This window comes from Talpa europaea, assembly GCF_964194135.1.
Source record: "Talpa europaea genome assembly, chromosome: 9".
NCBI lineage: Eukaryota > Metazoa > Chordata > Mammalia > Eulipotyphla > Talpidae > Talpa > Talpa europaea.
In genome coordinates, this window is record NC_140076.1 from 7,839,600 (window position 1) to 7,866,007 (window position 26,408).

At 51.7% G+C, this 26,408-nt stretch overlaps 1 protein-coding gene across 1 annotated transcript in view; it reads left to right on the forward strand.

Annotated features, from left to right (window-relative positions):
* Positions 1 to 21,918, forward strand: part of FHAD1 (forkhead associated phosphopeptide binding domain 1) — a gene marked incomplete at both ends in the record, with an annotated part of 88,250 nt that extends 66,332 nt beyond the window's left edge. The window contains 12 exons of the mRNA XM_084243557.1: positions 234 to 315; positions 1,995 to 2,149; positions 3,091 to 3,250; positions 4,371 to 4,503; positions 7,687 to 7,816; positions 8,348 to 8,472; positions 10,924 to 11,019; positions 11,455 to 11,675; positions 12,676 to 12,841; positions 15,478 to 15,555; positions 17,887 to 17,940; positions 21,802 to 21,918. Coding sequence (XP_084099683.1) covers positions 234 to 315; positions 1,995 to 2,149; positions 3,091 to 3,250; positions 4,371 to 4,503; positions 7,687 to 7,816; positions 8,348 to 8,472; positions 10,924 to 11,019; positions 11,455 to 11,675; positions 12,676 to 12,841; positions 15,478 to 15,555; positions 17,887 to 17,940; positions 21,802 to 21,918 — 1,517 coding nt within the window. The remainder of the gene's footprint in view (positions 1 to 233; positions 316 to 1,994; positions 2,150 to 3,090; positions 3,251 to 4,370; positions 4,504 to 7,686; positions 7,817 to 8,347; positions 8,473 to 10,923; positions 11,020 to 11,454; positions 11,676 to 12,675; positions 12,842 to 15,477; positions 15,556 to 17,886; positions 17,941 to 21,801) is intronic.
* Between the last annotated feature and the right edge of the window lie 4,490 nt (positions 21,919 to 26,408).

Consider the following 26,408-nt stretch of genomic DNA (forward strand, 5'->3'; position numbering starts at 1 on the left):
TTCTCTCACCCTCCCGCGCTTCTAGCTGTACCCAGTGCTTGTATAAATAAATAAATCTTTAAAAAAAAAAAAAAGTAACCACTATAACATAATAAAATTATCTACAAAAAAATAAAAAAAAAAAAAAGAAAGAAATAGACCCCAAAGAGGGAGAGACAGGGTGAGTTTGCAAGCAGTGGGGGAGGAGAGAAGCAGGTGTGTGAGGGTGTGGTGACACGTGTCCTCTGATGCAGCTCAGGAGGAGATACAGCAGGAGGCCCCGGCAGCACCCCAGTCCGTGGACAACACCAAAGATTCCGTGTGCGACCACCTGATGTGAGTGCGGGGGTGCGAGGGCCTTCCTCGGGCCAGTCGCCAGAGCCTGGGAGAGGGGTCAGGCCTGAGGGCTTCCCTTGTTACTTGAATCTCTCCATCCCTTTAGCAAGTCAGGATGGTGTCAAGGGTAGATCTGTGTTCATTCCCAACACACCACTGCATTGTGTGACCCTGGGCACGCCACGCCTCCCCCCTGCACCTCGGCATCCGCGTTTGTGGTAAGGAGGTCCCTGCGGGCAGAGTCACTTGGACAATGGGAGCTAGCACTCTGATTAGCTGTTCTTGGGGGGCAAGCCTAATCCTGGGGTGATAAGCAGACAGTGGAGTTTCCGGACAATGGAGACACTCAGTACAGTGGGGTCCTGGAGAGGCTCATGTGTTACTAAGTGGCCTTAGGACCCCTCCCAACTCAAAAGTTCATACCTTGAACCTCAAGAATCTGGCACTTCTCAGAGAAACAAAATCCATGCCAGGGAAGCTCCAGAAAACCACTGCCAAGCAGCGTCTAAACAAGAAAGAGCTGGGGAGGTGCCGAGAATGGATTCAGAAAGTCTCTCAAAGGAGACCAACCACCAACCTGACCCCAGCCCCAAAGTCCACTCCCTGAAGTCTAATCTCATGGGGGATTTTATGCCCAAAAGGCCAAAATATGCAGCTTACATATTTTGCAAAGTTCCAAACTGATTCCTCCTAGTAGAACCGTGACTGCGGGCGCCTGAAGAGGACGCTTCTCTGGTCACTTTAGCACCTGTGTAGACACCTGCATCCTAAAGTTTCATCCTCAAGTAGGAGGTGATGAGCAAGGACACACACGCACGCACACGCATCTGGATATACAGTTATTTCCATCCCAGTGACCACCAACCTGTTTTTTATTTCCTAGCAGACACATACTCTACCTTCAAAAGTCTGTATAAGAGCCTGGGATCCAAGGGCCTGTGTGCTCCAGGGAAGAGGCATTATCACCTGCCCCCAAGACTGAGGTTCTTGGCCCCCTTGGGAGCACGCAAGCCCACAGCTCTTCCCGCTGCCCCCAACACACACAGGCATCTCTGACTTCCCCAGGGCCTCTCAGACACACACCCAGGTTCCACTCAACCCCATCAGGGCACCTCCCCCTGCCATACCAGGGCCCCTCCATGCCATACCAGGGCCCTTTTGGTGCCACGCTGTCCACCAAAGATGTGCCACCTTCTGGGGCATGGGCTCAGGGGTGCCCTCATCTCCCCCTCGCCTTGCCCCCATTGGTTATCCAGCCCCAAGGCCCACACATCTATAAAGGGTCCCCTGAACACTGGTGCCTGTCGGGCCCCGCCTCTCCCCATCAGGAGTTAAGGAAACTGGCGAGAACAGCAGCCATATCGCCTTCCGCTGTCTCTTCTCCATCCTAAAGCGTCCCTGAGATCACAACAAAATAGTCTTTCCAGCAAAGAGCACAAAGTCCGCACCTTATCCATTCATGTTGAGGGACCTTGAGCTGGCAGGTGCTTCATGCGCATGGAACCCAGCGGGATCCTTCCTTCTACCTCCATGTATGTCTTCAAATGAAGACGCAGCAAAATGCATTTTTGTTCCGGGACTTTTCCAAGTGCATCTACATCCCCCGGCTGCCCCGGGCTCACCGGGCCACCAGCCACTGAGGGTCACCTTGCATGTATGTGGTCCCGGGACGCTCAGAGCCACCATGGAGTGAGGAGACTGACTCTGCCTGTTTCTGTGAATTTCAGAGCAGATTTACTGATGGCTCAGAAGGAAATCCTGTCCCAGCAGGAGCTCATCATGCGGTTGAGGAAGGACCTCACTGAAGCCCACAGCCGAATGTCAGACCTGAGAGGTTGGTACGATCGCCCGTGATTCCTGACGTGCCCGGGGCCCCTCTCACGGCGCCTGTCACAGCATCACTTGGGCTGAGCGCGCGCGGCTCAGAGACGTGGGCCTGGCTGCATAGCTGGTGGCCACGGGGTCAGGACCCCTTCATTCAAATGCAGCTCTCTTTTGGGGGAATCTCTTTTTGTCTTTCGCCAGGATTTGTCCCTGGATGCAAAGACTTGGAAGGCAAACGTGGGTCTGCCTGGGTCAGGGAGCCGGCCAGGCCCTCACGCTCCCCAGCCAAGCCCTCACACTCCCCCGGCCAAGCCCTTATGCCCCCCGGCTGCAGGATCTGAGGGGCTCCCCTTCCTCTGATGCAAATCACCTGCTTCTAGGTGAATGTGGACATCGGGAGGCCACCCAGACCAGGGTGAGGCAGATACCAGCTGTGCTGTCAGTCAGGGGTACGTTGGCAACAGGCTTAACTTCCCAGGGAAACGCTAGAGGCCAGGATGGACCACACACCTCTGGGTTGTCCACCTGAGGGTCAGGGAACTGGCCGTGTACCCAGCTCCCCCTGTCACAGGCAGACAGGTGAGCAGAGCAGGCCCCAGAGACCTCAGAACACCCTTAGGCAAACAGAGGAGAAGCAGACAGCTGAGAGTTGCCCGAGAACCCCAACACGCCAAAAACCATGTGATGGGGACCCTGATATCATCACTGCCATCCCGCAGGGTGAGGCGGGAGCACGGTGCCTCACAGAGCCAGCGCCCCTGGAAGGTGGTGGTGGTAGCTATTTTGCTGTCATTTGCAAAGATGCAAGCAGACCTCCTGGCCATTACTAAGCCCTCTGAGAACCCCTGGAGGGCAGACGCACCCAGGCTTCTTGGGGCCTGGCAGACCTGCCACAGCCCCGGCGGAGACCCAGGCAAGAGCCCCCCGCACCAGCTCTCCTGTCCCTCCCAGGGGAGCTTACTGAGAAGCAGAAGATAGAATTGGAGCGAAACGTGGCACTGGTCCAGCAACAAAACAGCGAGCTGAAAGGGCTCAAGGAAAAGATCGGGCAGTTGACCAGCCTGGTGGAAAGCAAGGACCAGGAAATGCAGGTCCTCAAGGAGGTGGTCAGGTATGGGGGGTTCCCAGGCAGGCTTTGCACAGGGAGGGGTGTCTCTGTAAATGCCCCTTGAAGAGTTGGATGGCGGACTGGAAGGATGAGTCAGTGAATGAATGAATGACACGTGTGTCATTGCTTCTCGGCCTCATCCATTAAAACAGGCCTTTGATTAGTTCTGTGCTTCTTAAAGGCACCTGCCCAATCTTCTGACAGGTCTCAACTTACGTGTCACTTCCTCCAGGAAGCCTTCCATCCATTGTCACCACCAAACATAGCCAAGGGCTCCTGCTCTGCCTGGGGCTCCTCAGTCCCTGCATTCTGCCTACCCTAGCTCTCCCCACACAGGCACACTGTGCCATTACCTGTTAATGCTCTGCCTTCTGGTGAGGACAGGGTTTTCATAAACGGTAGACCCAGGTACACTATTGACTCTCCAGCATTCAAACAGAGCCTGACAATCAGGGAGTTTAACAGGTATTTATCAGACCATTGTATAAGCTGGAGGTGTCAGAGGTCAGCTTGAGACACCAATAAAGTACCTTTGCCCATGGATTAGTCTTAAAAGCACACGGGAGTTTGCATTTTCATATAACTGCCCATATTTTTTTGATCTGAGTAGTGTTTTCCCCAAGAAAATCTGAGTAAAACTGATGTCTCGTGTAGCCCTGTAGCTTCACCTGTGAAGGGGCCTTGGCAGGGTCAGAGAGCTGGGACAGACCGGCAGCCAGCCTCAAGGCCAGGCGCCTCCACACGCAGCCTCACGGCCCTGGGCCCTGCTGTGTGCCTCTCTCCTTGTCTGTAAAATGGAGCAAGATTTCCCGCCTCGTGGGATCATTAGGAGAAACCGAGGGGCCGGCGCGTAAACCCGTTAGGAACAGTGGACGCAGTAAATGCTTCTACTGGGGCCGCACACCCAGCTGGACAGCCAAGACAGGCAGGTGCCCACAGCCCTGGCCACTGCTCTTTGCGACCCCTAAAACCAAATCCTCTAGAAATCCGTGGGCAGGAGACACGGGGGCTTGGTGACGTCATGGGGCTCCTTTTCCTGTTGGGCCAGCGAAGGGCAGAGGTGGTCCCGGAACCTGGTGATTCTGCCCACCCCACTGCGCATGACCCGTCTCCCCTGCCCTAGGGCCTCGCAGGAGAAACACAAACCCCAGCCGCACAAGGAGAAGGGGGAGAAGCCCCAGGATACGGCCCGGACATGTGACATCTCGGTGCAGATAGACCCAGTGCAAACCGATATCTTCTTGAACAGCCAAGAGGTGAGCGCCCACCCGCTCCCGGACACCCGAAGACGTGCTGAGAGCCCAGGGGTGGATTCCTTTGCTTATGAAAATCGCTTCATTCTAAGCCCCCAAATGATGAGTTGCTTGTGTGAAACGTACCCAGTAGAACGCGGCTGTCCTGTCCCTCCCATCCCAGGACCCAGAGGTGACGGATGCCAACACCTTGGTATGGGGGTCATGAACTGTTCCCCAGGGGACCACCAGGTGCTGGCACGATGGTGCTGGCCTCGGGGGGCTGCTGTGTTGCCAGTTACTGAGAACTCAACCTTCTGTACACACACCTGTGCAGATGCGTGTCGCTAGATCACAGCTTAGCAAAATAACAGCGCTCGGCCGCGTACACCCTGCAGTTTGCTTTCTCTTACCTAACGCTGCTCGGGGGGCCTCTTTCGCAGTAAACATGGAAGGATGGGCCTCATTCTTTCATAGCCGCCTACAACTCCATTGTGTCTCTTTTTCCAGCCACTCCCCTGCTGATGGGCGTTTAGGCCACTATTTCTGCCCTCACACGAGGCTGTAATATCCTTCTACATACGTAGAACAGGTTCCAAGACGTGAAACTGCCGGGCCCAGAGGACATCTTTGGTGCTGCCTGCTGGGGCCAAACCGCCTTCCCGCTTCCATTTTGTAGCACCGAGGTCTCCCGGGGACAGGCCTGGAGGGCGGCCCGGCAGGGAGGGATATCCTGCAGCTCATCACCGGAGGCCCATGGTTTGAGTGAGAACAGCCCCCACCAGGTGACCCTCAAACATGCAGGGGCCGTCTCCAGGGCTGGGATGCACCCCAGCAGCTGTGGTCAGCTGACTACAGGGTGCGGTGGCTCCTGGAACCCCAGGTTCCCTGGAGTCCAGGGATATCCCTCCCCATTACTGGAGAGTAGGGCGTTTCGGCAAAGGGCTTTGGATCTTTAGTTGGAAACAGGGCCAAATGTGTCAGCCTGCCTTCCTGCCTTCTCGGGGATGCCTTCCCCTGCCAAACAGCAGGGAGCCAGGCCGAGCTCGGTCTGAAGGAAGGACTTGGCGGCCGCTGGCTGTCCCAGACACTGACCCATGTTCAGAGCACTTAGCATGAGTGTGTCCTGGTTGCTCAGAGTGGCCAAGAGCAGGAGCCGCAGAGAGTTGTACGCGGTTATGGTCTGTGACGGGTGACAGGGTCTCACTCCCACGGAACCCCAAGTTCTGTCTATAATGCCCAGCCCATATTTGCTCACTCATTCAACAATGCCAGGCCTGGGAAGACATACAGGATCCCTGCCCACACGGGACCCCCTCCTCACGTGCGGCATCCCAGGCCGGATTCTTGAGGGGACGCCTGGGATGTCACTTGGCTATTAGAAGGCAGGATAAGTTGAGGGGATGGGGGAGGGAGGCTGCAAGATAAAAGGGCAAAAGTATTTGTTCCTTCTCAGAATGCTTCTCCCCAGTCGGCTGCTTCCTGCTTTCTAAGCCAGAGTGGGTCAGAGGGCTGAAGAGTTGTATGAGAAAGAATCTCCATCGTCTCTAAATAAACAAATTCCCCAAAGAGCCGAGAGTAAGGGTCACATAGAGCCGGAGGACTCTGCAGGCCGAGAGGCCTGGTGGTGGTGGCTGCCCTACCCCCACTCTCAGTGGCTCCTGCCCTCCTCAACACAATCCTGCACACACACGCTCAACGCGCACACTCACACACATGCATGCACACACACTCAGCACACACACTCACACACGCTCGTGCACATACACTCAGTGTGCACACTCACACACATGCATGCATGCACACACTCTGTGTGCACACTCACACATGCACATACACAGTGCACACACTGACACATGCTCACGCACACACGCATACTGCTGCACTCATGGGGTGGGGGTGCTTTGGGGTCAGGCACTCGGGGGCCCCTCCAGGAGGACAGCTGGAGCAGAGCCTGAGGAAGAGACAGACCAGTGGGGGGACACAGGTGGGCGGAGCAGCCCCAGGAGGAGCCAGGCTGCTGGGGCGGGGGGATCACAGGCCGTGCACTCCTGGGGCCAATGTGGCCATCACCCAGCCTGGGACGCGTCGGGTAGGCCTTTACCAAGCATTTGGTGAATCAAAGACAGGATGTCTGAGGCTCCTTCCGCCACCCCAGTTTTCTACCCTAGGAAGCACTTGTCTCTTTCTGGGGTGATGTACATGCTTGTCTGGGTGCTTGTCGTGTCTGCAGAGACGGGCTCCAGGCTGGGACCACCTGCTTCCCTCCTCCTTCCCCAGCACCCAGAACGGTGCCTGGTGCACGCACTCTCTCTCTCTCCATGTGCTTATGTCGTTCATCTCCTCCTTCACCTCTCCCCTCACTCGCCGTTGCCATGACGGATCTCGTGCATTTCATCCACGGCCAAGTCCCCAACGCCTGGACCAAGACTTGGTTCAGTAAGTCTCGGTGAGATGCATGAATGAACAATCCACTGACTCGACAGACACATTTAACTCAGCCCATGCCTGAGCTTCCCAGGGCCCCAGAACCTCTAGAAGTTCTAGGCAAATCATGGCGTGTCTGTGAATTTTTCTGGAAGAAGGAACCCTGCATTCTTCCAAATCTCAAAGGAGCACGGAATCCTTACAAGATGACAAAGACATTCCATGTCTGTTCCCTTCACAAATACCCAGGTCTAGTCAGGTGGCTCATGGCTCCCGTGATGGATGGTGCAGACACAGAACATTTCCATCATCACAGAAATTCTGTGGAAAGTCTCAGAGAAAGGTTCTTCTTTGTTCAGACCAGCCAAGACTCGACTGTCACATGCCCCCACGTTAATATCACACAGTCCTCCTTATTACTGGTTCAGAAGAGTCACATGTCACTCCCGGAGCAGAATTGGACATGTTTGTTCAGAGACAAGAGCAGAATGACAACCAATAGAAAGCCAGGCCTAGCAGAATATTAGGGAAAATAGTATTGGGGAGGCAACATGGAGATTTTTTATTTATAGTGAAGCTGAGTAGGTAGGAAAGTTGGCAGTCTTCCTAGATGTGACTTTACATTAGAGATGAAACACATGATTTCCTTCTCTTCCCAAGCCCCTTACTCTATTTCCCAAGCTCTGAGTGGCAAGGTGTCTGCTCTCTGAATGGCTTGCATTTCGTCCAATATGAGAGGCGCTCTGATCCCCAGTAAAGCCACCACTGTTCTGGCCACAGGAGCAGTCCTTCAGCGACCTTGGGGCCAAGTGCAAGGGGTCCCGACACGAGGAAGTCATCCAGCGTCAGAGAAGGGCCTTATCTGAACTCCGAATGAGAATTAAAGAACTGGAGAAGGCCCACTCATTGAGTAAGTGTCCAGCTTCCCGGGCCCCCTCGATGCTCAGAGCCCAGGCCTCAGATTCTGGGGTTCATTTCAAGGGCCAGCTAACTTGCCAGGCCCACTGTCTTTTATCCCCGGCCTGTCATAGCCAAAAAGACGTTGTCATACCGACAAGCAGACATCATCTCAGAATCAAGGGCAGACCCTGATATTAGATAATAGGAGTTCATTAAAAATTCCTTTTCATATTTCACTGTGGCCCGACAAAAACTCTGTCAAAGATTAACACCATGCCAGGGTCAGCTCTGCAGAACCTTCTTGGATACCCTATTCAGAGGGGAGGGGACTCTCTCAAGGCAGCACGCTGCAGGCCAAGCCACCTGTTAGACCCCATCCTCGTTCCTGTGGCTTGCAGTCACCCCCACTGCCTGGGTACCAGCGCCCTCAAGGCTGAAGCCCAGGTGACCTTGAACATGTCCAGTGAGCGGGCAGCTGGTTATGACACACAGCAACTTTTTCCTGCACTTTCCTTTTGAGTCTAAAGTATTTCTTTTACAGATCATAAGGACCACCTGAATGAATCATTTCTCGACTTAACGGCTCCCAGGATGGAAAAAAATGTCCCGAAAATAATGGACATCAAGCCTGACCTGCCAAGTCCCTCAAGACTAGAGTTCCAGATGGTAAGGTGTCCTCTGCCATGACAGACACATGGAGCTGGGGGTGCAAGGGGGGACGCTGGTTGCGTGGTTCAGGGCCAGTTTCTCCCTGACGGGCCAGCATCAGTACCAGCCAGTGCCCTGCGAGCCAGGGCTGGGATGTTTGAAGCGAAAGGCAGTCTCCCATTTCTGCTCAACGTGATATGGCGCTGCCCTGACGTGGGGCCAGCCCTGCCTCAGGTGGGCCCTCGTCCTCACGTCATATGTGATGTTCTGCAGAAAATACTCAGCAGCTAATTTACAACATTACATGTGGGTTCGCCTACAGTTTGCTAATCTCTGTAGACTGAAATCCATGCACACAGGCAGGGTAGCAGGATGCCGTGACAATGAGGCCAGCAGCTCAGGGGTCGGGGAGACCCGTGCAGGCCAGGCCTCTTCGGGCTATGACTGTGGGCCTGTTCTCAACCTTTGGGGCTCCACTGCCCATCTGCAAGATGGTGGGAGAGTCAAAGGAGGCCATCATGTGAGGTGCTTACCCCAGGGCCTAGCTCACAGCCAACACTTAATGAATGCTAGCTGCTGTTACTTTTAAAGGTGTTTAAATCATGGCATTCCAGAAAAACCTTCCTTTCTTAGAGGGCATTGTTTCATCTGCCAGGATCTTCAGAAGTGACTTGATTGTTAAGTGAAAGGTACCCTCAGTTTTCAAAGGGTGTTGATTGACACATGGCAATGGACAGCTCAGGTGCACGTCACAGGGTCCAGTGGGCATGGCTTGTTGCCACAGCTGAAGCCAAAAGCTGCTTAGGATCTTGGAAAAGGTAACAAGGTCTTCCTATCTGTGCCGGCATCCCCTCCAACAAGTTTTCTAAACATTTGCTAGAGACGTGACTCTTCAGAAAGGTGTTGGTTTTCTTGAAAAAAACTAAACCCTCAATTCCGAGGCTGGAATAGTGGGGTGATCTCCATGTGGAAGAGCAGCTGAATCCTAATCTGAGCCCCTTTCCAAGATTTATCTCGGCATCGACCTCTAATCCCACCCTTGACAGCACGGAGCAGAAAACCCGCCGACCCACCTAGAAAGCCTCTGTCTCCAAGGCCGGCAGTAATTAAAGTTAAAAGCAGTGAGAGGGGAGGAAGGATAAGTGGCATGTACAGTGTGCTCACATGTGCCAGGCACTGAGCTGCGCCGTCTACACGCATCATCTCATTTAATCCTCACAACTGCCTCGTATCGTAGTTGCTATTATTGTCCCCATTCTACGGATGGGAAAAATTAAGGCTCAGAGGTCAAGACCCTCCCTCAAAGTCACAGAATAATGCGAGGCAGAGCCAGGAATGTGAGGCTGGCAGCCTGTCCCCAGCACCCTGCTGGGCTGCAGAGGTGGGACTGTGGGATTGAACTCTAGCCCAATCTCCCTCTCTCAGGAAAAGAGGGGGGCTGGAGCAGGGTGCAGAGGACACAGCTCAAGGGAGCTGGGGACACAGAGTGGCATTTCAAGTTATTTTTGCAGCAGATCTGCCCAGTTAACTGTCATCTCCAAAGACCCCTTTTTAGTCTCATCTCTATAGATGCACAGATAAGTGTCACCTTACCTAGAAGTTAACTTTGAGGGCCTTTATATTTTTGTAGTTGGGGCTTCTTGTTTTAACTTTAGAGGCTTGCAGTGCAGTGCCATCAAATGCAAGAGCCTAAGAGATGCTCATTGCAAGTGCTTAAAACCCAAGTTAGTTTTTTAGGGAGATTTCTCTGCAAGCTCCCTGGTCAGTCTGGGGGTTTCTCCACGCTGTCAGTAGGAGCTTTGGCTGACTGCCGGGTCCCTGGGAGTGCACAGCTCTCCACACCATCCTGCACTGTCTCTGGAAAAATCTGACGTGCTGCCAGCCCACCAGGTCCAGCAGAAGGAGAAGAGTCACATTTTGTGAGGGTGGTATTCCCCGTTCATTAATTTAATGAAAGGAATTTTCTATTGACCCTTCATTCATTCATTCAACAAACATGCTGCCGGTGCCAGGTGCCATACCTGGCACAAGAAGTGAGCAAAGGCACGCCGGTGCCTTGTCATCTAGACCTCAGTGCTACTGATAATTTGGGGGGCTGCCCTGCACACCGTGGAACGTTTAGTCTAGTGCTTCTACCCACTAGATGCCAGTAACACCCCCTACTCTCAGTTATGACAACCCAAAATGTGTCCAAGCATTATCAAATGTCCTGAGGGCAGGGGCAGAGGTCAAGCAGAGAAAAAATCACCCCCCTCCCTCCGCTGAGAACCACTAGGCTTGACAGTGACTGAAGAACAAGACATTTTTTAAAAAGAGCCGTGCTCGGAAGCTCAAGACACTGTCAGAAGACAGCAGTGGACGAGGGATCAGACCAAATCAACTCAGCAGCCACCAGGGTTTTAACTTCCGGTTGTAGCAATTCATAATTAAGTGCCAAGTGAGGGTTTTCTCTTTTCTTTTTTATTTCAGTCTCAAAATGGCCTTGCCGACTCAGAGTTCATCCCGACCATGGAGAAGTCAGGGAAAAAGGATGTGGTGGAGGCTTTAGATCTCAGCGAAAAGCTGGTAGGTGCTGACGGCCTCCAGTCCCTCCTGCCCGGTCCTGAGAACCACCCCCACCCCAGTCTGGTGTAACCACAGGGTGGTCTCACAAAACACCAACCTCACACACACCTTTCTTGCTTCTATAGCTCTGTAGGGCGCAGCTCCCATCCCGGCATGGGTCACAAATCGCCTAGTCGAATTCTTTGACAAACTGGGTAGTTCAAAAGAATGTTTATCTCTGTTGTGATTTCTCCCCTGGTTCTCAAAAGAGTGTAAGGTAAATGAGCGTGGGCAAAGCAAAAGTCAGCCAAGAGCCCCAGCTGCGCTGATTCCAAAGCATGTGTGTGTTGTCTGCAAGTGCAGAAAATGAATGAAACAGAATTAGACGCTTGCCTCCTCCGGGCCGTCACCAGCAGCCTCGGGCCGGCTCCGACCCGCGCCTCGCTTTCCTTGCAGTACATGGACATGAGCAAAACGCTCGGGACACTGATGAACATCAAAAATCTGTCTGGCCACGTGTCCATTAAGTACCTGTCCCCCAAAGAGCGGGAGAAAGTCAACCATCTCCGACAGAAGGACCTCGATCTGGTGTTCGAGAAGATCACCCAACTCAAGAACCGGCTGGAGAGAAAAGAGGAGCTTTTGAGAGGATACGAGAAAGACATCGAGCAGCTCAGGTACTGCCCGGACCCCCAGGAACGGCCTGGTCTCCACCCTCCAGGCCAAGCCCCAGACACAGCAGATACCTAGGAAGGGGGCGGGAGCCCGGAGCCCCAGGTGGGGAGTATCCCGAACACTGGGGAAGGGGTGGGAGGGAGGGACAGTGACGATAAGTCACTTCGACTTCGTGGGGCAGCAGCCCCTGACATGCTCGGTCCCCTCTTTTCTCTGCTCTCCTGGCGAACAAGCAGTGCCTTTGTGCGTCTTGGCTCACATCTCCCACTTCTGTCCTTTTCTTTCTAGCATATTTCCAACAGCCGCAGCTCACCCACCTGCTCTGGAAACTTGGGAGGGGGGTTGGGAGCAAGGTCCCACTTGCTGTTCACTCTGCCCCTTCTCCCCAGGGCTTCATTGTTCTCTCCCGCTTTGTAGGGAAGCTGTTACAGGGCAGCCCCGATATTGAACGGGTTCCTGGCTGTGGGTCCTCACCCGCGCGCTTACAAGGGACTTATGAATACTCCACTGCAGGCGCACACAGAAGGTTCATAGAAGGTTTATTGACAAGGGAAGAGGAAATAAGGAAAATGTACAACTCAGGGAGAAAATAGGGAAATAAAGTCTCTAATGCGTCCTACCCGATCCGACGACCTGGAAACCCAAAAAGCACTCTCCGAGCTGGCCGGACGCTGCAAGCTGGCAGAGAGTCAAAATGGGGGACCCCTCCAAAGCCCACATGTCTGGCTTTATGCCAACCTGGCTGCTGAACCCCACCCTCAGGTCCCAGCCACCTTCCCTTTGGTGGGGATGGGATTTGGAGTTCCCAGTGTCTTTGGCTTTGGCCTGGGGTGGGGGTGGAGTCACAAAGCCTGCATGGAATTAGCTTTAGGACACCTTTTCCCCCTAACACTACCACTAAGTTAGCCAAATACTAAGAGACTCTCCCGGGGGGGGGGGGGGGGGGGCTGGATGGGGAGTGGGAGAGAGGAGGGGAACAGACCATCTCCCCCCTCCGCTCAGGCAAAGCAAAGTGTCGGTTCAGATGTACCAGTCGCAGGTGGCGAAGCTGGAGGACAACATCTACAAGGAGACGGAAGAGAAGGCCCTGCTCAAGGAGGCCCTGGAGCGCACAGAGCAGCAGCTGCACCAGGAGAAAAGGCTCAACAGGGCCATGAGGCAACAGAAGGTGAGCGGCCCCCGCCATGGCCGGTAGCCCCAGAAACTGAAAGTAGCCCCGGATGTGGCTTCTCAGCACTCTCCACTCTGAATAAAACATCACAGGCCTCTCTCTGCTTGTGTCCTGGGGCTGCCTCCGGCGCAGGACAGTTTCCTTTCACACCCCTGGCGCCAGGCAGAGCTGGGCCCAGCGACAGAGCTCTGGCTTCTCCTTTGATGCGCCCTCTGGAGACCTCAGTGCTCCTGAGGGGCACCCCCCACCCCCAGAGCTTGGCAGGCTAGGCCCCAAAGGGGAGACACCAGACCACAAAATGGGGCAGCGGAGGGCCCCAAAGGGTCATTGTCATGAGCTGGCTGGGAGTGTGAGAGAACCTGAGGATTTGCATAATCAGGCCTCACATGCATTATTCAGGGCTGCCTCTCCCCATACAGCACGGCTCTGCAGCCTGTTCCACCCAGCACCCTTTCCTGCAGAAGGCTCGAAAATGGCCAGGTTGAACCTGTGTCCAGGTACCCAGACAAGCTGAGCTGGGGACATGCAAATTCAAGGAATTCACATGTTAGAGCAAGATCTCCAAGGAGGGCAGCCACAGTCACCCCCACCTGACCACACTGCTCAGGGGACGCTTGCTGGGGGTGGGCACCAGCCCCGCATTGTCCACGACCTCTCCCCCAGCAACCCTGCAAGGAATGCTGGAGAGTGTTAATCCACTCCAGAGATGGGTAAACCGAGGTTGGCAGAGAGAACACAAGCTGGCTGCTCAGCAGCGGAGATGAGACTCTGGCCCACACTTGGGCCTCCCGTGTACCTTTTCACACGCACCGTCCTCCACACCTTGCTCTCCTGAGCTGCCCCCCTCAACCTCCACTCTCCTGGGGGTCTTCGTGCCAGGGTGCAGGTTTGCATTTATGATTTGTTATTAATATGTTGTCAGAAACCCATTCGTTTGGGACAGTGTTGCTATATCCCAGAGGGACCTCGTATACATCTGTCCCGGCCTCCGTTCTTTCCAAAGAGCATATTTTCATTTTTAAAATAGAAACTAAAGGAACATAGAATTCTGCTTTTCAAATTAAAGTTATATATCTAATATTTTCACAAGGAGGCTTAATTTTTTTTTCCTGGTCTCCTGTGTGAAATTTCACCCTTTCACAGATAAGTTGGTTGAAGCACTGGGAAATGAAGTTACTCACCATGAGCTTCAGAATCACCACCCCTCTCCCCAGAAAATATATGCTTGGTGTTAATGTTTGAACATTTCTTCGCCAAGCAGAACTTTCCAGAATCAGAAGTCCTACTTCCAAACTAATACCTTTGGCTGTGAAAACAAGACTTGATATAAAATGCTGGGGAAACCTCAGTGCATTTATGGAGAGCCTTGTGTCACTGGCCTCTTGACTCAGGAATGTCCTGGGTTTGTGGGGACAGTGGCCCAGACTGTGCTCAGTCTAGACCACTTCCCACTTCTCTGGACAAGGCGGCAGCATCTCTCAGAATTCAGTGATAAGCTTAGCTCCCATGCCTGGCCCTGAATGACCTTGAGCAAGGGACTTGACCGCTGTATCTCAGGATCCTCAGCCACCCTAGGTGGTGAGAGACCCACTTCGTGGAGCAGCAGGAGGGTTAAATGACATAGTGCCTGCAGTGCCTGGCACAGGGCAAGCTCGTTACTATGCGGGAGAGAAAAGGCAGCTCATGGATAGAGGGGAGCGGTCCCGCATTTCTTTCAGAGAACTTCCTGCCAGCTGACATGTTCTCAGACCCTGAGATGCCTTCCCCCCACCTCCTCCTAAAGCCAGCAGCTCTTTTGTGAAACTCTTTTCTGTTTGGTGAATACAAGTAGGACCACAGCCAAGAAAGGGCCCAGATACTTTGTGTGACGGGTTAGGACTGGAGTTTTCAATAGGAAATGTTTAGATGCACAGAGGCTGCCATCTGAGAAGCACGCAAGCCCTTTCTTAGCCCTTTGCTGAGAGCTGGAGTGGGAGAAAGCCTGGAGTGCACCTGCTGCTTCCCGCTTCAGGAAGCACTCAGCTCCACTTCCGGCCTCCAGCCAGTCAAGACCTAGCATAGGGCATGGCCACAGCTTTGGCAGGTGGTCTCCCCCAGGCTGGAGCCCTTGACCTGCCTTCCCTTGGCTTGGTTAGCTCCGGTCCCTCATCTTTAAGATGAGAATAAAAATGGCGCCAAGCTGATGGCCTGCTATTCAATGAGAACGTTCTTACAAAGCCACATAGGGCTTGATACACGCCCTGTACCATCATCATTCTATCACAGTGCTATTGAACTCAGTATTTTCCAGGATTTTCTCGGGTCCAGGTATTCTCCAGATGCCAAGTGCCACTAGTATGTTTTTGAGCAGAGTAGAAACTGGTCGACTTGTACAGGATGAGAACAGGTTGAGGCAGCTTGGGGATGGTCCTCTCCAGCTCATACAAGGGTGAAGCAGTAAAATATGGTTAGGGTCCTGCAGCCTAGAGATGGAAGACGGCTGAAGGAAGAGACTGATCCTCCCAGCCTCCATCTTCTCCCCACCAGTCCCAGTGAGGCCCAGTCTCCTAGACACACACCCCAGAGGTATGTCCCAGAACAGACCAGGAAGGACACATTAAACATTCTCTTGCCCACTTGATATTTTCACTCAGGAGTGTTTAGAAGATCAAGAGCAGAGAAATACAAAAGAATCAACACCTTCCAACTTCTTCAAAGAGAAAGAGAGGCAGGTATGAGGGTTCTTTTGATCTTGTAGTCAGGCACAATGTAGATACAATATGTTCAAAGTTTATAGGGTGTAAATGCCAGGGCTTGCTGGGAAGGAATTGCCAGCACTTCTGCTCCCTTCCCCTGCCCCTCCCTCTTCCCACCTACAATCTGAACAAAATCCTGGGAGACCAGCAAGCATCACCCCAGGTCCTGAGGGAAGAGAAGGCCGAGGGGACATGCAAGTGTAGTCTTGGCTGCTGGGACACCCACCCCCACCTAGCCCACACTAAATGATTTGGGGACTTGAAGACAAAGCCCCTAAGAGAAGGAATAAGGAAGAGTGGTAAGTCCCAGGAACCCCTGCCCTAAGAATGAAATAAGGGCTGAAAGAAGGAAGGGCAGAGGGGAAGTGAGTACAAAATGAAGCCAGGAATGAGGATGGATGTGCCAAGTGCACGGACTTCCGCACCTGCTGGGGGGAGCCCAATTTGATCACGGCCTTTCTGGTAACCATTGGGAAGTGGTAAGGCCAGCTTGGCCCAGGTTCAGTGTCCACTTGGCAGATAGATGTGATGCTCAGAAGTGTTTACTGAACAAAGACAGTCCTGGATTTTCCCCCAGAGACTCTGTGTGATACAATGAACAGCATCCCTGACATCAATGCGATGTTGGCTCACCCAAGTATGAGAACAGCTCTTAAGCCTGATGTCATCACAACCCAGGGAGTTCAGAGGAAAAGCAGTTGTGCAAGAGCCAGGTTCTGCCCCTCAGCACTCAGCTGTCCACTGGTTGGACTTAATCCAGGAACATATTTTGGAGCAATGTTCAAACTGGGGTTCCCTTTGGGAACCCTTGGGTTCCTGGGATGGTGCCCCTCTCAACACCCCTACATATACACACACCACACACCTTGCTTCCTCCAGTGCCACTTTCCTCTACTCACCCTTCATGGAAGGCAGAGAGGTTGTTGGTTCAAAACACTGCTTTCCAATACCTGGGAATCTGGGTAGCGACTATTATCTGGGCTCAGTTCCTCTCAGCTGTGGTCAGTTTTGAGTGACCGCATGCTCAAGGCCTTTTCCCAAGAAAATGCCTGGAGGACAACTGTCCATTAGACACAGGCCCATGAGCCTCCATGGGGGGGGTCACAAGAGTAGAGCTAGCATCTCGCTGTGAGATGGCAGACTTACGAGCCCCTGTCTCAAAAGACAGCCATGAATTTTGAGAATGTTCAGTAGGGTTGATAAAGTTGGGGGGCAACAAATCAAAACAAAGCAGAATGCCCATTTAAACTTTAATTTCAGGTAAGCAAGACACTTAGTTAAGTGTATCTCAAATGTTGCATAGGACATACCTATACTAAGAAATTATTAGGTTTTATTCTGAAATCCCAATTGAACTGGCATCCTATACTTTATCTGGTGACCCCACCCACAAATATTTACTGATGGTGGAGGGGCGGGCTCTGAAGTAAATGAGGCAAGATGGCCGCCCACAGATATATTTCATTTCATTCATGGAACAGTTTTTTTTCCCTAACATTTCAAAATAGGGCACTTCTGTGGGACACTCTGGAAAACTAGGCAGATCCGGAGACACGAGGTCCACAGTCCCACAAGCCCCATCTTCCAGGACCCTAAGAAAGTCCCAGGCTGGTGGGATCACTGGCCCTCTCCACCCACTGCGTTGCTTCCCTGGCCCCCATAGGACTCAGGCTGGCACACCGGAGGGTGCCCTGAGAACTCTGGGAATGTCCCCTTCCCAACACCCTGCACCCCTACCTCCTGAGTGTCGATCTGTGAGGGAGGTCCCAGCTCGCTCGCTGTTGTGTCCCAGGGGATCCTCCTTCAGTGAATTGTCCTTGAGGTGTCCTTGAGGAGACCGGCTCAGCTATAGCGATCACACCCCAGGAACAACAGGCTCCAGGCCCTGTAGCCCCTGACGGGGAAGTGAGTGCAGCTGTTGTCCTGTCTAGGCCCTGGGCGTGCTTGGCTGGAACCTGCTGGGCATCTCCGGCCTCATCCACTGACTTGGGAGGTGCTTCCAGCCAGAGCGAAGGGTCCCCCAAGGAGAGAATAGTGTTCCTCGCTGCCCGCTCCTCAGTTGACTAGCCCCCTCCTCACAGATTCCTCTGGAGTCTGGAACAGAGATGGCCCCAGAGGCTCAGCCACACACCCCTTCTGCAGACCCACAGTCTCAACCCAACCACACCCCAGCCCCTAGAAAGGCCCAATGTGCCAAACGAGTAGCACCTGAAAGTTGAAAAAAATCCAAGTTTCTTTGATGCTAAAGGCAAAAAAAAAAAAAAAAACATGAGCTAAAATTTTGTCACTGTTCTTTCTATATTAAAGAGACAAATGTTTGTAGAGATGGTGAAGAACAAGATGCAGAACTCGAATTTCCAGGTGAGCCAGAAAGAGAGGAGAGAGACAACAGTGGGGGAGCAGCAGCAAACCCAGGTCATAGGACACGCCACCTGTTAAGTCCTGAGCAGTTGGGTTTGTGGGGCACCAAGCTAAGCCCCAGGGGGACCCCCTCACCTCAGCTTCACAAGGACACTGTGGGGCAGGTCTTGCTTTAACCTCACAGCTTAGTAGGGAGCCGGAAGTCAAGGTGAATCCAACGCCCAGGTGAAGACGCAGCTTGACCTACTGTGGGTAACAGGCCTGATGCACTGCAGGTGCTCTCGCTTTTCTATTTCAAGGATGCATCCGTGGAATACTCTTTTCAAAGAGATGAGAATCCAGACTATGAAATCTCTCAAACATATCGAAACTCTGCCATTCACAATTCAGAGGCGAGCTCTCTCGGGGAGCCTGCACACTGCCACATTTTGGTTGAATAAGAGAGGTGATAGATTCGAATTTGATAAAAGGCTACAATCATTCTGAGACAACCAAATTATCACTGGAAAAAACTAAAGACATTCCAGGACATTTTTGGAAAACGAAAGCCTCTTCTCAGCCATCACCACTGTTCTAACACCTCCTAAAGCAGGAGGTTACAAGGTGTTGGGGCACCCTTAGAGCCCCCCTAGATCTAAGACCTTCATCCCCTGCAAAGTGGGAATGAGTGAGAGATGTATCCCTTTTCTCAGAAACATATATGCTTAAGTGGGGAGCAGGCAGCTCACCTACAGCTAGGTTTTTTTTTTTTTTTAATATTTATTTATTTATTTATACAAGCACTGGGTACAGTCAGAAGCGCGGGAGGGTGAGAGAATTCACCAGAGCGGGGAGCAGAGCAGGCAGAAGGATCGAAGTACACTGCTGAGGGGAGCAGTGTAGGAGCAGGAGGCAGGAGAGGTCTGCGCGCCATGTGGGACCCTCCTCCGGTGGCCGGGGAGCAGCCGGGGATCGAACCGGCGCTGCGGAGGCCACGGGCAGCTTCGCAACCCAGCGCTCAACCGCTGCGCCACCAGGGAGGCCCTACAGCTAGGTTTTGTCTGAGGACCATCAGGGAAGTAAAATGACAGAAGCATTTGAGGTCTGGAATCTCCTCCATCCCCAAGGGTTTCTTTCGTCCAGCCCCTTGCAGAGTGCAGCTGGGGTCTCCCTCCTCTACTGTGCGCCTCATGCTCTCTGGCATCGGAGCCTCAGTGCCCACTCATAAAAGAATCTCCACCTCCAGTAGCTTCAGAACTGGCCTCTCTTTTCTTTTTAGGGTCCCGTGGTATTTTGTTTCCTGTCCTCCAAAATGCCATTTATCAACTTCATTTTCTTTTTCCATTGCAACTGGAAATTGCAATGGAATTGTCAGTTGTCTGCCAAAGAAGAAAATCTAGTGAGCAAATTTGTACTGAATACCTAATTTAGGCCACACACAGTGCCAGGCGCTGGGCTAGAAGAGTGAGTAACGTCTCATCCATTCACAAATATTTACTGAGTCTAGGCTGTGGCAGGTACTGCCCAGGTGTTGGGCAACATGGCAAATTCTCCATGGGGGCAACATTGCCCCAAGAGGGCAAACATTCTTTGCATGTATAAAGCGCTAATACACATACAATGCTTTCTATAATATTACATTTTCATGGGGGTGAGAGCAATTAGGAAAAAATAGCTAAGAAAGCTGCTTAGGAGAAGACGATTGTGAAATAAAGGTTGGGGTAGATCAATGAAGAGACCCACAAAACTCCCTGCCTTTCTGGCTTACATTCTTGGGTCACTAAAAAAAAGGAAATATAAGTAATGATTAAATACAAGTGAACACAAGAATGATTAGGTAATTACCTTGCACAAAATGTTTTGAGGACAAAGTCCAGTGGATTGAGCTCAGGGACCCACCCAGTCCAAGGGCCAGGAGAAGATTCTCCAAAGACCTGCGAGGTGTGGGGAAGGACTTCTTTCTAGAACGGACACTTGCACTTGCCTGAAACATCCACTCTGCTATATCCTGAGTTGATTTCCAGTTAATTTCCTAATTTCCAATTTGGGTGTCACTGTTGAAATGTCCTTTCATGCTAAGGTGGGACACGAGGCTCCAAACACCCCGGCTGGATGCCTAGGGCGCACCTGTGGCCACAGGTTCAGGGTGGACTCGGCCAGCCCTCCCCAGCCCTGACATTTGCATTTTCACGGCTCACGTTCCCCATCTCTCCCTCTTCCCAGATCAGCCACTGCTGTGCCTTCTGCCACCCTGGGCCTTGTCACTCCAAAAAGCAGACCAAAGCTTGCCCTGGGATGCACCCCCACATGAGCTCCTAGCAGGCCTGGGGGAGGCGGACTCTGGGACCAAGAATCTATTTTTAACAACTCTCTGGCTTCTGCTCTGGCAGCCAACCCCAGACCAGGTCAGGGCACTGGCATTGGGAACCACCCCAGCCAGCAATTTTGCTAAAAAGCAAATAAAAAAAGATATAAAGGAAAGGTGGTTTACAGGGGAAGGATTTTCAGTGCCAGCTGTCTGCTTTCCCTCTCCCTGGGTGTTCCATGCAGCAATTATCGTGCGGGCTAGCGTGGAGATGTTAGCCTCTCACCCTGAAATTACTTTGATTGCAGAGTCTCAAAACACAGTCAAAGCTCCTGTCGGCCCCTGGCACACGTCTCAGGAGATCATTTTTTTTAAACTTGCCTTTAAAGTGAAAGAGTTGAAGAGATGGTCCTAACAGCCCTTGCAGTGAAACACTTCCAGAACCCCCTCCCGACCCCTGTGAAGACTGGAAGGGTATCATTTGAAAGATGAGGAAACCTAGGGTCTCATAGTAAGAGACAGAGCTCAAACCCACTCCCCAAGCCCTCTTCCTCCAGGGGCAGGGGTGTGGTAATGACTGGAATAAAAACAGGAAGTGGGACTGGTCATTTAACCCTAGTTGGGAAGAAATTTACAAGCTGTAATTGCGTCTGCAGTATGCGCAGAGTGGGTGGGATTTTGGGTTGCAATGAATAGAAACCTGTTCAGAAAGAGGAAGAGGCTTCTATAAGGATACAGGAGTGAGAGTCTCAGACAAAGTTATCTCAATTCAAAAGAGAAGTGGTAAACTATCAGGTCCCAGACATATGTGCACACACGTGCATATACACACATGCATGTACATGCACGCACATGCTTGTATGCACACACGTGTGTGCACACGTGCATATACATGCATACACATGCGTGCACACACATGCCTCCTCTGCACCGCTCAGTCGTTCTGCCGATCTCATCTCTCTCCAGTCAAGTAACGGAAAGGAATGACCTCATGGTCCTCTGATTCAAAGGACCAACCCATGGAGATAATAACAGCTCCATGATCTGGAGCATGATTATCAGAAAAAGCTCACCCTGTGCCAAGTGTCGGGTCCCACATATGGCTGCATGGTGGGGGGCAGGAAGGAGCACAGTGCTCAGAAAGTATTAGACAGACCTCTATCAATATTCTCCTCTTCTCCTCCTAAGACACCAGAGACATGAGACATAAGTCATACTCGATTCAGTAAAGCTTTTCAGGAGAAAGAAGCCACCACAATGAACGTGCCCGTCTTTAGAAGCTCCCGGTTTCAAGATCATGAAAATATAAAAAGAGGGAAAACTGACTGTTTATCTGCACGGGGCTTTATCAAAATATTAACAATGCTGACTTTGGGGCAGTGTGATAATGGTGAACCATGTTATCTCCCTTTTGCTCTGTGTGTGTGTGTGTGTGCATAGATAATAAATATATATTTATATAACAGCATATTTGTTTTATTTTGTGTTAAAAATTTTGGGGTCAAATATTTTGGGTCGTCTTTTTTGGGACCTCGTTGCAGTGATAGTTTTTACATTGTTTTTCTTGCTCCTTGAAGGTTGGAGCCAGAAAAGCCACCTCGAAGATCGACCAAGAAAGAGAGATGCTGAAGAAAGAAGCCCCCGGCAAATCCAATCAGAGCCGTCCATTTCCTAAGCCTGCTGGAAGGAACTAGAACTAGAAACGCCATCCTGCCCAGCCTTGTGTGACCCTCCGTGAGTCCGTGTGACTCTTCTGTGTCAAAATACTAAGATGCTTTTGTAGGACTTTAAAGGTTGTTATCCTCACATTTGCTTCCTAGGCTGGTATTTTGCACAGTGGTATGTTCTGGAGTGCGTGGGGAGAATTGTTCTTTTTAAAAATACCCTCAGGTGTAAATATACTCAGGCATATGAGCAATGTCCATCTAGAGCAGACTCCTAGGCCTGGCAGATACAATTGTGTGGTTCCATGTTGGAGTCGTGACGTCCCCGACTTCACACCTCTAGGGAGCTCCAAGTAACGCAGGGTTGAGAATCCCACAAGACGAGTCGTGGGGCCACAGGACAGAATGGCCAGCTCAGGGCTGTTGGGGCCGTCATGCAGTGCATTCATTTCTGGATTTACAATAATAAATTTAGAAGCCAATCCATGTTGCCACTTCTGTAATAATGTCGAACATTTACACAGCACTCGGCAGTTTTCAAAACACTTCTCATGTAATCCTCCCAAACCCCGGGAGGGAGATAGTATTATCTTCCCCACTGTACAAAGGAGACCCAGAGAGGTTAAGTCAACAGTCTAAAATCACACAGCTAGTGAATTCAAGAATCTGGAACCCCGGTTTCTAAGGCCATCTCGCACTGCCTATTCTGAGATACCAAGATGGCCACAGCGTTCAAGTCCCAGGCCGCAAGGTCAGACCGAGACCCAGCCACCAAAGAACACACACTGCCTGGGGGAATGCAGCCATTTTTCTTGTTGTTTGCAGACACCTTCATCTTTCTTGCTCTACTTTCTGCTTCTCCCATGCCCTGCCCTCTCTCCATCCACTGATGTCTTGTGGGACCAGGATGGCTTAAAAGAAAAAGGTGTGGGGAGAGGGGAAGAAGAGCCACAGTCATAAATATCATTTACTTTTTATTTTTTTAAAAAATCACAATAAAAAGATTTTGATAATTTACAACCAAATGTATTCTTTCATCCTGATTAAAACTAGAAGCAAAGAAGAAACATTCTTTGTGTGATATTCCACTGGGCTAGGCTTGAAAGCCAGTGAGAAAGAGGACAATCACCCAGTCTTCAAAACACTCTCTGAAATCCCATAAATTTTCCATCAAGAACATGGTATTATTTGTGCCATGTCCTATCCCAAAAGTCAGAAACAGCAAGTTTTTCTCCAGTAGCAGAGAAGAATATTTGGTCAGGCAGCAGTTCAAAGAGCCAGCTCATGTTTGGAAGCCAAATTGCATGGAATAAATACCTCGTTGGCCGGGCATGTGTATTGAACTTGTATGTGGACAACAGATTGCCTGTCTGACTCCACAGTCATTGAGAACTTTGAAAGGACACATTCACTTCCATCGAATATCATATTACAGCTCATGATGGCAATTTCTTTTCCTCATTCCGTGAGCTAGATAGTTTTGGGAGTGTCTCCTCAGCTACATACCCCTTACCCTGAGACGGCACCCCCCATCAGGTTTGCCCCACTTAACGCTGCTCTCTTGGCCACAGCTGGTTAACCCATAGAGACCCAACCTGAGCCACACCATTAGGCTCATCTTCTAACTCAAGCTGAGCCCGTCAGCATCTCTGTCTTTGATGTCTGGGAATACAGGGATGCCACACAGGTCAGTCTCAATGCAGTTCCAAAACCAGGGTGACCACTTCCTGCCTTGTGTTTGGGGAAACAAAACCAGTCTTCAAAAAGAGACAGCTGGGATGGATAGGCAACAAGAAGACACAAGAAACCAGGAGCTTAAACAGTGCAGCAGACACGGTAGCAGGTGCTACAAGCCCCTTATAGTCATCACTTCCCTCTGTGATATAAGCTTGATTGAAGGCCTTGATTTCCCAGCCTCCCTTGCAGCTAGAGCCAGCTGTGTTGTTCAGCTCTGGCCGATGATGTGTGAGTGAAGAGCCCTGAGGAAGTTTCCCTTCTGGAAGAAAAGACAAGACTTTGCTAGATGTGAGCGTTCATCCTTTGTCCCTTTGCCTTGTCTCCTTTCAATCTCCCAAAGCTCAGACTTGGAGCTGCAGCCATTTGTGGGATCATTGGGCGACCAGCAAGAGCTTGAGCCCACCAGCCATGGACAATGGAGTGGAAAGATAAAACAGGTCCGGGTGCATGCTTGGCAGCACCCCTGAGCTCTGCACCCTACCTGAACTCTACCTGTCTACCTTCTGTGTAAAACGAATAAATCCCTCTCTGCTTAAGCTACTGTAGTCAGGTACACCTGTTTGTGCTCTAGAAGGAACCACTCAAAGCTTAGTGACTGAACATGATAAATTATCTCTCATGGTTCCATGGCACAGGCTGGGCACTTGTGCTGGCCTGGGCTGGCCTGGCTAGAGCAGGATGGTTTAGAACGGCCTTACCTGCACACCTGCTCCGTGGTAGGCAAGTGGGGTTGGGGCCCTGGCCCTCCACTGAGGCAGTTTTGTCCCCTAGGGGATACTTGGCAATGTCTGCATACAATTTTTGTTGTCACAACCTGAGGCGGGGAAGGGGGGGGTGTGCTACTATCATGTGTGGGTAAAAGCCAAGGGCAGTGCCCAGAATTGCTCCCCACAACAAAGACTTATTTGATCCAAAATTCAGCAGCACTGAGGAGGAGAAGCCCTGGTCTGGAGAGGCCTCAGCTGGGACACTTTGTCTCTGCCTGGTGTGGTTTCTTATCAGCCCGCAGGGAAGGGCAGGCGCAGTCACGTGGTAGCGGGAGCAGGTGCCAAGAGCATCAGGAGAGAGCAAATCCCAAAGCAAAAGCTCTCGTCTGCCTGGCGTTCATTAATATCCTGTCAGACAAGGCAAGTCACGTGACCAAATTCAGTTTGGGAGAGGCTCAAAATTTTTTATTGTCTTCCCATGCCCAGGGTCCTGTTATTTGAAGCCGAATGCACCCCCCCTGGCAGACAAGGACAAAGTTGCTTTGACTCCTGATGACTTTCTGCTTCCCAGTTTATTCCCTCAGAAAGGCCAGTTCTACACCTGCCCTTGGGTTCCACTAAGATCCCGTGTATCACCTGGGAATCTTTGGTTGCAAGCAACAGAAGCTTCCTGTGGCTGAGTTGAGCAGCAAGGAGTTTACTGAAAGGAAATAAGTGGGGTTAAGAAATCAAAGGGCAAGCAAAGCTAGAGAGTCAGGTCAGTCAGGAGCTGCCCCCTTTGGGCTTCAGCTGGTGTAAGTTCCTGTTATGTGCAACCAAAATGGCCTTTGCTCTGCTATCCAGCCCCCGTGGGCAGCTCTGAGAAGCTGCCGGCATCCCTTTCCCTGGGGTTGCACCAAGGTACAATCAGGTACGACGGTCCCCCCAAAACCTCTCAATCTTCTTCTGATCCCAGACAATTTCCTTCTGTCCTTGCCCACGGTGGGCCACGGGGATTCTTGGATTCGTGACTCAGCAGAGAAAGTGCCCTTCTCTAGCAAGTTGGCAGGGCCACCGATGCCTGCTGTTGTGGAAAGCAGTCGTGAAGTTTCTGTTGGGGAAAAAACAGCTTCCGGATCTGCATGCTCCTGGCAGGTGGAATGGCACCCGATCTTTTAGGGTCTTAGAACGAAAGCAACAGACCAACTATGATAGGAAACCTGAAACCCACTAATGCTAATGTGTTCCTCTTTTTCCTGCTGAGGCCTGGCAGGAGGTAGGGCGCCCAGTAAGGGTAGACTATTTCAGCTTATCAACTTGGCCTCATTTCCATCAAGATGTGCCGCTTACATCAGGCTGCTCAGTGTCCCAAGTTATTTTGGGCCAATTCATGACCTTATGTGCCTGCTTTTGTTTTTAAACATTTTTCTCTGTCCATCTGCTTCCTAGGCATCCATCGCAGTGCCTTCAGCCTGCGGTGGGACGCATCAGCGGGCTTCTTGGTTTGCTTGCTCTCCTGTTGGCCACACTACTTTCACCCCTGAGACCGGAAAGTATGAGAGGCAGAACTCGTCACCTCTGGCTAAGTGTGGTTTCAGCATCACAGAGATCAGCGGTGCCCTTTATATGATAAATTTCGGTTCAAAAAACAACCTCCATTCATTCAGGCAACAAACAAGGATGCCCACTATGCACCAGGCACAGTGACACTGGGCTGACCTCCTGGTCAGGAGCTTTGCTCCGCTTGCCTTCCCTGTGCTGATCTGCTGCCCTCCGGGAAAGCGGTGCAAGCGAGCTCGCATTTCCTGGGTCTGTTGCCTGGGAGAGCTGCGCTGTGACACTCCATCCTTCTTTCTGGCTTCCTGTGGGATGACTGCTGGTCGGGGGAGTGCCCTCTTCCCAGAGTCTCTGTGTGCCTTCCAACCCCTGAGGCTGAGCAGCTAATAATAGTGACGACTTTTTATAATGTCTTTGCCTGCCACCAGGCACATGGTAAGCAGGGCCCAGACATCATCCCCCTTAATTCTCACTATCTGTCTTACTCCTGTTTCACCTGTGAACACGTGTGTAGGTAGGTAAGTAACCTGTGCGAGACAG